The 10,635-nt window shown below is 58.2% G+C and overlaps 1 protein-coding gene and 1 long non-coding RNA gene across 3 annotated transcripts in view; one reads left to right on the forward strand and one right to left on the reverse strand.

Moving 5' to 3' along the window:
- The window catches only part of LOC111816763, a 21,501-nt gene that overhangs the window by 628 nt on the left and 10,238 nt on the right, over positions 1 to 10,635 (reverse strand). The gene's annotated exons all lie outside the window — the stretch shown is intronic.
- The window catches only part of Rab20 (RAB20, member RAS oncogene family), a 21,677-nt gene continuing 11,068 nt past the window's right edge, over positions 27 to 10,635 (forward strand). The window contains exon 1 of one of the 2 annotated variants that reach the window (XM_004631214.2): positions 27 to 250. In XM_004631214.2, coding sequence (XP_004631271.1) covers positions 79 to 250 — 172 coding nt within the window. In that variant the 5' untranslated portion in view covers positions 27 to 78. Of the gene's footprint in view, positions 251 to 1,712; positions 1,993 to 10,635 lie in introns of those variants that run through there. The other variant, XM_023715251.1, reaches the window with a different exon arrangement.

Genomic DNA, 10,635 nt, shown 5'->3' on the forward strand with positions numbered 1-10,635 from the left:
GGGCGGCTCCCCGCGGCGTAGCCCGGACCCCGACGCGTACGCGCTGCTGGCAGCCGCCCCGAGCACCCGGCAGCCGGCATGCGGCGCCCCGACGCCAAGGTCGTGCTGCTGGGCGGCGCGAGCGTGGGGAAGACCTCGCTGCTGCGGCGCTACACGGAGCGGCGCTTCTCCGACTCGGTCAGCACCGTGGGCGGCGCCTTCTACCTGAAACCCTGGCGCGCGCTGCACCTGTCCCTGTGGGACACCGCAGGTGAGGCCGTCCGCGGGGCAGAGCCGGGCGGTCACTTCTTTGGGGCCCCGTTCGCTGGACCCGGCGCCTCACGCGGAGCTATACCCCGCCGCTTACCGGACGCCGCGTTCCCACGTGTCTGAGTTGCGCCGCTGAGCTGCACTTGCGATCCTCCTGCCTCAGCCTCTCTCTGCGCTGGGGTCACGGGCGCGCGTCCCTGCGCCCCGCTGCCTCTCTGGCTTTCAAGGAGCCGGGCACGGGAGAGGGAAAGCTGGGAAGCGCAGCCTGTTTCCCCAAAGAGGAAGCCGAGGTACAGAGCTGAGTTTCGCCGCGGAGCCGCGCCGCCCGCCCTCCGCCCTTGCTTACTCTGTGCGCGCTCCTGGCCCCACGCGTGTCCTGCGGCCCGGCTTTCGGGAGAGGTTTTCAAGCGAGGCAGTGGGTTAGTTTCAGAATTCGTGGTGCTTGTGATTTTGCACTCGGATAACTCGTGAGTTTTGCAGCGTCGCCGGGGCTGGAGGTGCTGTTTGGGGACTACTGTTTCTTTGGGAGTGGGGGACAGAGACGCCAGGGCTCCAGGCCGCTTTTCCGGGGAGCAGAGCCCTGGGCCCCTGCTGTGTCAGCGCTGTGGCACCCTGGGGGTCTGCAAGGTCCCTGCGGTGCTGGTCCGGATGCCCCGCACCTGGTCAGCGCGGTTCTCTCTTTAAAGCCCTCGGGGCGCCTCCTCTTGCCTGCTGTCTGGTCCTGTAGTTTTGTTATCTTGGTCGCGAGTGTGGGGACTACTGTATTTCTAGGGTCTTTCTTTCTTTCTTTCTTTCTTTCTTTCTTTCTTTCTTTCTTTCTTTCTTTCTTTCTTTCAAGACAGGGCCTCACTCTGTTGCCCAGGCTGGCCTTGAACTCACAGGCTCCTCCTGCCTCGCCTCCCGAGTGCAGGGGTCACGGGGTGCACTAACCTCGAGGTGACTCTTGCCTGGCTGGGCATCCCTGCTGCCCTTGGTTCCTAGGTGACACAGCAGGACTGGTGCTGGGGACCCACATGGAGCCAGCTCCTGCGTGGCGCGGAGGGGCGCTGCCTTCCTCGGGTGTGGGACGTCACCGCGGTGTTGCAAAATATCGCCGGTGCCTTAGCTCGGCGAGGTCGGGACTCATTTCCTGGCCGGTTTGGTCCCCGCCTTCTGGTTCCTGGAACCGTGTGGGCTACAGTGGGTCTGGGCGGCGGCCTGGCTCCTCCTGTCTCCTGCCGTCCTTGGGGTTTGCCCGAGGCAGCCAAGGTCACCTCTGCCTCTGCTTCCGGGGACTGTAGGGTACCTAGGGGACCGGGCACCGGGCACCGGAGGGAAGAGGCAGGAATAGGCTCCTTTCCAGGACTCCAGGTTGAGAATTCGGAAACGGAAATGTGACTTCTTTCTTTCTTTCTTTCTTTCTTTCTTTCTTTCTTTCTTTCTTTCTTTCTTTCTTTCTTTCTTTCGAGACGGTTCTATAGCCCTGGCTGGCCTTGAACTGGAGGCGGTCTTTCTGCCTCAGCCTCCTGAGTGCAGGGGTGGAAGGCACCCACCTTCAGGCCTGAGCTTTCCCCCTTTTGTCCAGTTCTTGGATGCCTCCCCGCCCCCAGGTGTTTTCTGTGATTTCCAGAGTCCGGGAGGCAGGCAGGAGGAGGAGCCGCGCGCGGGGAGCCAGGTTCACTCAGTCCTGCAACTCTCGGGGGCCGCGTGGGCGGCCGCCCGGCCGGGCCAAGTTTCTGTTCCTGGAGCCCGGGGCACAGGGAGGTGAGTAGAGCTGGAGGGAATTTGCCCCTTATCTTCTCGGCCAAAGATCCTTCCCCAGGCGGGAGGCGGCGGCCAGGGAGTGCGCCTAGCTCCTCCCGCCCTTGCGTCCTGCCGGAGCGGACTCTGCTTCCTGTGGCCTGCAGGCCCGTCCCTCGGGAGCCCCAGGGGAGCCGTGACAGCTCACGCCCCCTGTGTGGCGGCTGCTCTGCCTTTAGTCCTGGGCACTCAAGGTCGTCTGTCCTTCCGTCCCTCTGTCCGCTGGCCCCCTCTGAGGAGCCCCCCCCCGGGGGTCCCTTTCTCAGCCTGGGTGGCCAGGACTTCCGAGGCAGCAATCCTGGTCTTGGGTGCCCAGCAGTTCTCCCTCCATCCTTACACATTTCACTATAAACAGCAAGCTAAAGCCGGGTTGGTGGCGCCCTGCTGAGGCTGAGGCAGGAGGAGCGCCAGGAATTTGAGGTCAGCCTGGGCCAGGTAAGGAGTTGGAGTTCAGCTTGAAATAGGGAAACAGACAGGCAGGGAAGCTGGGTCATGCCCCCGGCACTTGGCTCGGAAGGCTCTGCTGTGCATGGAACTTGGTCCTGGACAGTCAGTTGAGCTTGGGCACCACGTTCCTGTCCCTCCAGCCCCAGCGTTGTGTTTTCGGCAGGCAGGGCCTGTAGCTGCCATTCCTGCTCCCCTGGGAGCTTACCAAAGCCACTTGTGCTGGGCTTTGTGCGCTGGCCTGCTGCCCAGCTGGCCACTGAGTGTGCTTGGAGCCTCAGGAACTCTTCCAGAACACAGGTGAGGTGCACACGCCTTCAGCCTGAGGCAGAAGGATCTCTACGAATGCAAGGCCAGTCTGGGCTAGAGTGGGTTCAAGGAAGCCTGAATTACAGAGCATGACCCTATCTCAAAAAAAGTGAACATAAAAGTACAGCTTGGGAAGCTGCAGGCAGTGTGGGTGCACTGGGGTAAAAATTCATGTTCTGGGGGACAGCTGCAACCTGTAGCCATAGTCCCTGAGGAGGACAGGACATTCCCACACTGACAGCTGGCAGAGTCCTAGCCTGTCCTCCTGGGAGGTGCTGGCACCATGGTCCCTGGGGGCCTGGAAACTCTCTTTGAGGGGATACAGCTGTCCCACAGCTTCTTGGTGGCGTGTGCCGGGGAGCCCAGGCCCTGATGCTGCAAGTCCAGCTCGGATCCTCAGTGCCTCAGCCCTGCACAAGGCTGTGTGGGGCCTGGGGCTTTGGGCCAGGGCTGTGGGACCCCTTTGGGGCCATGGGGGAGTGGCTCTGCCGGGAGATGCCCCCCAGTACTAGCATGGAGGTCGTAACTGCAGCAGAAGCCCTGTGTCCCTCCTGGACAGCCGTAGTGGCACTGAGGCAGTTAGCAGCCGTTTCCACTTGTGATGCTGTTGGGGAAACCCTTGTGCAGGGAGCAGGAACGGACGTTCTGGATCAGCTCAGTCCTGAGACCCTGCCCCTCTTGGGCCAGGCCGGGCAGGCTGTCTGAGTGATGAGGGTGGCCACAGGGACGGTGCCGCAGAGCACAGGGTGTGTGTCAGCCCCTCCCGAGTGTCCACTGCTGGTGAGGAGGCCATTGTGGGTAGAGTGTGGTCCTGGGCAGTGTGCATGGGGCTGTGGCCCCACAGGGACTCTGGGTGGCAGTGGGTTGGCACTGGACATCCTGCTTGTGACCTAGATGTCCTTGCAAGGGGTGTTTCCAGCCCATCAGCCATGCTTCTCTGCCCATGGGAAAGGGTTGGAGTTGGGGTGGGCTCTCCGTCTTGCTAATTGGAGCCAAGGTGCCAAGCCAGCTACCCAGGCCTTGGCATGTGGAGCAGCCCGGCCGTGCTGGCAGCAGTGGTGTGTGTGTGTGTGTGTGTGTGTGTGTGGCCACAGCCCATCGCATCTGAAGTGTAGAGTCCAATGTGGCTTGGTGTGGAGGACGAGCTTTCCAGGAGTGACAAACGGCCCTTCTTGTGAAGCCTCCCACCCTTGGCCCCCCAGCCACCCGCACTCTTCCCCTGCCCCCCTTGACCCCGCAGCCCTGTCGGTGCTTTCTGAGTGGTGGTGCCTGGCACCACACAGAGGTTTTCACAGCACCTTCATTGGAATCTGAGCCAGGAACAAGTCAGGTGTGGCGTGGTGGGTGACTTTGGGCCGTCCTCGGGTACCGTGTAACTTTCTGGAAACCAGAGGCTCTTCTCACTGTGTTTGGCAGGGCGTCCCGACTCAGCCTCCCAGAGAACTCCTTTGCTAAGCATTCTGGGCCTTTCTCTGCCTCCTGCAGATAGGTGCAGTACAAATACAGAAGCAAGCTAGGCATGGTAGTGCACGCCTGTAATCCCGGCACCTGGGAGGCCGAGACAGGAGGATCACTGTGCTGCTTAACAAAATAAAAAACAGTACATACACACGTACACATACATATGCAAAGTCACCTCAACACGGAAATGTGCAGAAGGTAGAGACATTTGCTTCTTCCTGTAATTTGGAGGGCCTTGTGCCTATCTTCACCAAAAGCTCAGTGACCGCTCCATCCCTGGGGTCTTATAAACAGTCCTGGACAACTCTCAGGGAGGGCATTTTTTGGGAAGCTCGTGGTGTAAGTGACATGATGTTAATACTTACATATTTTGTGGATGTTTCTTTATTTGTTACTAAAACAACAACTTCTACTTCTTTTTTTTTTAAATTTTATTTATTTATGTGTGTGTATGTGTGTGTGTGTATGTGTGTGTGTGGCCAGCTCAGCCCACCAGGGGGCGGGGCTGGCTGGCATGTGGTGCTGGGGGATTGAACCGTGGTCCCTGTGCTTTGCTTAGCTTGTTCTAAGTAGGTGCTTTAGACCACTGAGCCATCTCACCAGCCCTCTTTTACTTCTTTTTCTTTTCCTCCTTTTCCTCTTCTTTGAGGCAGGGTCTCACCAGATAGTCCACACTGTCCTTGAACTCCCAGTGATCCTCCTGCCTCAGCCTCCTGAGTGCTGGGACTACAGGCTAGCACCACTGTGCCTGGCAAAGTGACAGCATTCTAAAACGAGACTGCAACTGGGAACAATTGCTCAACTTTTTGCTTGTTTTTCTATTTTGTTTTTGACTAGTTCAGGCTGGCCTTGAGCTCACCATGTAGCCTGCTGACCTCAAACTTTCAGTGGTCTGCATCTCAGCCTCCTGAGTGCTCAGATTACCGTGTGCCCCCACACCCTTCTGAGACTGCTTCATCTCGACGCTGGCGTGCCCACCCCCCACCCACCCAGAAGTGGGGGGTGAACAGCTGCAGCGTTTCTTTATGCTGTGCTTCGAAGCTAACAAGGCTGCTCGGAGACCTGAGCTTGCCTTTGTACCTGCCCTGCTGCCAGACAGATGCACCCTGCCTGAGTGGGCAGGGCTGGTCCCAGAGACAAGGTCCCCCAGCTCCCTTCCCGTCCTGCCCTGCTCGGTGACAAAGCGGCTGCACGTGGAGACGGGAGCCCCGGGCACCTGTGCCGTATCTCCAGCCGCTCGTGTCTGTGGCCTCTCCTGGGTGCGCGGCCTCTCCTGGGTGTGTGGCCCCTGCCGGGCCTTCACGCTTGCCTGGAGAGCGGGCGTCTTTGCAACAGGAGATGCCGTTATTCTCACCACCTCTGCTGTAACACGCAGGTTGGGGTGTGGACTCCAAATCCCTGGCCAGATAACAGGGTGGGATGAGGGACAGTGCGGCGGGCGTCAAGGGCGGCAACCCGGGGTGGGTGGCTGTGAGCAGCTGACTGTAGTTTTCCCGGGTCCTGCAGGACATGCTGTCCTAGTGTCCGGGTGCTGGGGAGAACTGAAGTGCCACCCTTGGGTCAGCGTGGTGATTGCCACCATCCATGCAGTTGGAGATGGGGCAGAACCGACATGCCCTGTGTCCACGGCTCTGTCGTGGGCTTGGAGTTCACCCTTCCCAGGGGCTCATTCTTCCTGATAGGTTCTGCCAGACTACAGACTGCTAAATTATCCTGTCCCTGACCCAACATGGCTGAATCCCTAAAACAACAGCTTGTCTTCCCAGGGACCACCTCCTTCTTCACCTCCACCTCAGCATTGAATGCAACTTCCTCTTTCGAAACCCCAATCAGCTCCTTGTGTCACTGAACTGCCCCTCAAACTCTGCCTTTAGCAAGATCCATTTAACCTCAGCTCCCCTTTGTCTCAGGTCAGAGGACCCCTCCCATCTCTCTTCAGTCCTCTCCTTGTCCTCTATATCAATAAAGGTCTGTCTGTCTGTCTCTGTCTTTCTTTCTTTCCTCTCTGCAGTGCCAAAAAAACCCCTGATGCTTCTACCCTCGCTCCTCCTGCCAGCTGATGCCCGCTGCTCACCTCACTGTGGGTGCCTGGGTGCCTGAGCTTTTGCAGGCTGTATTTTCTGACTCCCAGGGGTGTGTGTTTGCCTTTGGTGACCGTCCTCCTCCAGCTCCTGTCGAGGTGGAACTGCTTTCAGATGTGCCTAGCCCCAGCCTATTTCTACCCCCATGAGACTCGAGGTCTTATCACTGTTGAGGGCCTGCTTGGAAGGGGTGACATCTGCAGGTGACAGACGGGAGCCCTGTGTGTGGCCCTCTCAGGGGCACCAATGCAAGCCAGCTCCATGTGTGCCCGCCGAGGCGAGCAGAAGCCACAGGACACACCTCCGCATCACCTGCATGCGATGCGCGCTGGTCCCTGGGTCCCCTGTGCGTGAGCACCAGCAGGTGGCCCTGTGCACCCGGGGGTCACACTGGGGCCTGCCTGATGGGGCGGGGCTCGTCCCTCACAGGTGTGTGCAAGCGCCTGGGTGATAGCCCCTAGCTCCACACACTGATCAGGCCCACGATCTTCCAAGCCAGTGGATGGTGAAGGCTTCAATCAGTGAGACAAATAAAATGATTTCAGGGCTCCAGGAAGATCCAAACCCTCTCACAGAGATTTTCTGGGGTTTTAGACTAGAAACTTCCCTGGGGGCTGGATTTATCGGCCTTTAAACAAAGGAGGGGCTGGGGAGATGGCTCAGTAGAATAAGCACTTCCCTGGCAAGTGCAAGGGCCTGAGTTCAATCCCAGGTTGGGGGGGATATAAACAAAGAGGGGGGGTAGTAAAGAAGATGCGGGAATCTGGGCTGGGAAGTGCCTGCTGCCTAGTGTGGCTCGGAGCCAAAGTCCTCAGCTGGGGCCTTCTCTTGTCCCTTGAGGCCTCCCTGCTTCATAGGCCAATACAGCCTCAGGCAGGACGTGAGTCACACAGGCTGGGCCTTGGGCATACTCACAAGTAAACATGGAAAGCCAGATGGTTAATGTTAAATCTTGCCCAGAGCCTCTTAGAAGTCCTCTACACTAGACAAAGATACCTGGAGGCAAATGAAAGTGGAAACCACCCTGCACTTAGGGTAGGCAGCTTGAGAGTTCGCAGAGGGAGGCCTCTAGCTATAAAATTACAAATGATGATCTCTAAGCTGGACTCAGTGGCACATGCCTATAATCCCAGCTCTGGGGAGGCTGAAGGCAGGAGGATTGCTGTGAGTTTGTGGCCAGCCTGGGCTATCTAGTGAATTCAAGGCCAGCCCCCAAAAGATAGTGACTCCCTGTCTCAAAAATAAAATAAGATAAAATAAAAATAAAATAAAATAAAAATTTTATTTTTATGTACTGCATTGTGTTATGTTTAAACACGATGAGCCAAGTTCAAGCACAGTGTTGGGACTCTGTCCACTGTGAAGTGGGTGAGGTGATCGTGAGGTGCTGCTCCCAGGGACGCCTCTGCCCTGTGGTGGACCCGTGCTTTCCTAGGGCTTCTTTGGGACACTCCCTGGTGCCCGAGAGGGTTAGAAACTGGAGAAATCCAATTTCCAGAGAGGCCTCCCCCAGCGCAAGTGGTTGGCAGGGCGCCATGGGGAGGCGGACTCTGGACAGCGCCTGCTCCGGGGCCGGACCCTTGCTGAGCATAGGCGCCCGCGCTAGTGCTGTAGCTCCGTCCTGACTGGGAGGCAAGTGCAGACCTGCCTGAAACAGGATTTCAGTTTCCTGTTTTCATAACTAGAGACTTTAGTAAATCACCAAGTCTTACCTGCTAATCTCATTCTAAAGCTAATTCTCACAGGACAATACAGGCACTGTCTGTGTAGGGAGAGGAGACTGGCCCAGGCGCAGGCCTGGCTGGGCTTGGTTCGAGAGGCTACGTCTGTTGTGTAAGCGGATTTGTTTGGCCTTATTTTCTCTTAATGTTAGGCTGCAAAAGAATGTCTCTTTTGGGGCCGGGGAGATGGCTCAGTGGAAAAAGCGCTTCCCTGGTAAGCGCAAGGCCCTGAGTTCAATCCCCGATTCCGCCAAAAAAAAAAAAAGAACATCTCTTCTTTGAGTGAGATGGTCTCCTTACTGGGTTTCAAATGAATCCATGCCTGAGAGTGTCACAGGGGTTCAGCATTAGGCTCCCTTTTATGATATGGCCTCAGAGCCCCCTCAGAAGCTCTGCGGGAGTCCTAGGCCTGGGGTCCCCACCTGTGCTGCCACTGCCAGTTGGGGAGGTTCTCAGAGCAGGTCGTGTGTTCTTTGTTTGTTTTCCTTTAACTCGTGGAGCAGAAGCACACAGAAGCCTTGAGCTGCCTGGGGGAGGGTGCCGGCTGTAAGGACCTCTCTGTGCGTGTGGCTTCACCCGGGACACCCGTCCCACCCACACTTGGTGCCAGCCCACAAGTTGCAAGTCATTTGGGGTGCAGATTCCTTTATTTTATTTTCTATCTTTTTGAGACAGGGTCTTGCCCTGCAGCTCAGGCTGGCCTTGAGCTCACTTTGTATCCCAGGCTGATCTTGAACTCACAGTGAGCCTCCTGCCTCAGCCTCCCAAGTGCTGGGATTCCACGCATGTACCACCAGCCTGGCTCCTTTCTTTGGTGTTGGGGACTGAACTCGGAACTTTATGCTTGCCAGGCAGCCACTTACGCCACTGAGCCATCTCCCAGGACCCTGGCTCCTTTATTCTAAAGAAAGGAGAGCAGGCAAGCTTGGGCGACTTTTGCCCTGACCCCGCAGCCCAGGCTCTGGGGGCGGTTCCCCAAGCAGCATGAGCCTGGACCTCATTTATCCCCAGCTCGGCCTCAGGCTTCCGGGACCGGATCCTTGCCCTCCTCCAGTCCAGGCTGGCACTGCTGTGTGGGTGCTGCTGAGTGGCCGCAGGTCACTCAAAGGCAAGTGGAAGGAGGAACGTACATAGGTCAGAGGCTGACTCTGCCTCCTCAGCTATTTTGTATTGTGTGAACGCTAGCCCGGCCACTTCCCTTCTTGGTGCAGACCGCTGATTTCTCCTGAAGCTTTTGCTCTTCCGCTCACCACTCATGGCGGAGTTCCTCCCTCTCAGCTCAGTGTGACCACAGGGCTGCTTGCTGCGTGGCTTCCCTGGCTGGCAGTGCAGTGCGAGGGTTGCTCTCTCAGGGTGAGTGGGCCCGGGTCCCGGCTCTGTGCCCAAGCAGTGGCTGAGATGAGTCCACGTGCTGGAGGCTGCAGCCTCGCACTCAGCCTTGCCTGGAGCCGGGCAGTTCCCACGCAATGTCTGTGGCTGCCACCCGTGGGAAGGAGGATTCCAGCCTCGTTGGGTCCGCCCATCTGCCATATTCAGATTGTGTGATCGAGGCGTGGGAGCAGAGACTGGTGGCGCCTGGACCCCAGCCCTGCACTGGCCCGCCTCTGCCCCTTGCCGAAGCCCGCATGACCTTGGCCTGGTCGTCTCTGGCTCTCAGTGCTGCTCTGAAGCCCCAGCCAGGGCTAGCGAAGCTTGGAGCTCTGACCTGCCTTCTTACGCACATTCCAGAGGTGACCACCTCTTCCGTGGCATATCTTTCCAGAAGGACACAGGCTGACTCAGGCAGATCCCCTTTCCCTGTGTAAGCCAGAGAGACTGCAGGTCACAATCCTCATTCTGGGGTGGCGGGTTCACCTGGACCCTAGAGCAGCTTGCTGTTTCCTGTTCTTGCCGTTGGGACCATGGTGGGAAGTGGCTTTGCTGACTCGAGCTCATGGGCATGTGGCAGTGTCACCCATGACCACATAAGCAGTGTCACTGGTGGCCACTTCCCCTTTGCCAGGCTACCAAGTTCGTGACCTCTTGGCCTCTGCCCTGCCTCTGGATAGCAAGGGGAGGGGAGAGGGGGAAGAGGAACTCCTCCTGCCGTGTCCTCTGCGTGGTGCTTTTCTTCTTTCCATGTGCCGACCCACGGCCCTGGTCCCATGCAGGGAGGTGGAGGATGTCCCTTGGAGGTTCCACAATGAGTGTGAGTTGCCCATGGCTGCTGTGACAGGGTCTGCACATGAGGTGGCTCACAGCGACAATTTCCCGTGGTCTGGGGCCGGAAGTTGGCTTCTGGGTTTCCTGGATCCTGGGAAAACCAGGATCTCTGTTGTGTCCCCCAGCCCAGCCTGGGCACTTTGTCTTCCCTTTGTCTCCATCTGTCCTGTGCGTGACTCCAGTGTGACCTCAGCTTAGCAGTCCACGCTGCAGAGACCCTGTTTCCCAAGGTCACCTTGGCAGATCCAGGGCTTGGGACCTGGGCAGTTCTGACCCGCGCCAGGGCTGCGCAGTGCACGTACCCTTCATGTGGGAGCATGAGGCGGAGTCTTCCTGGATCGTGTGCCTTGGGTGCCGGCGGCTCCTGGGGGTGGGGGAGCCCCAAGGCC

Source organism: Octodon degus, unplaced genomic scaffold (genome assembly GCF_000260255.1).
Source record: "Octodon degus isolate 3935 unplaced genomic scaffold, OctDeg1.0 scaffold00039, whole genome shotgun sequence".
NCBI lineage: Eukaryota > Metazoa > Chordata > Mammalia > Rodentia > Octodontidae > Octodon > Octodon degus.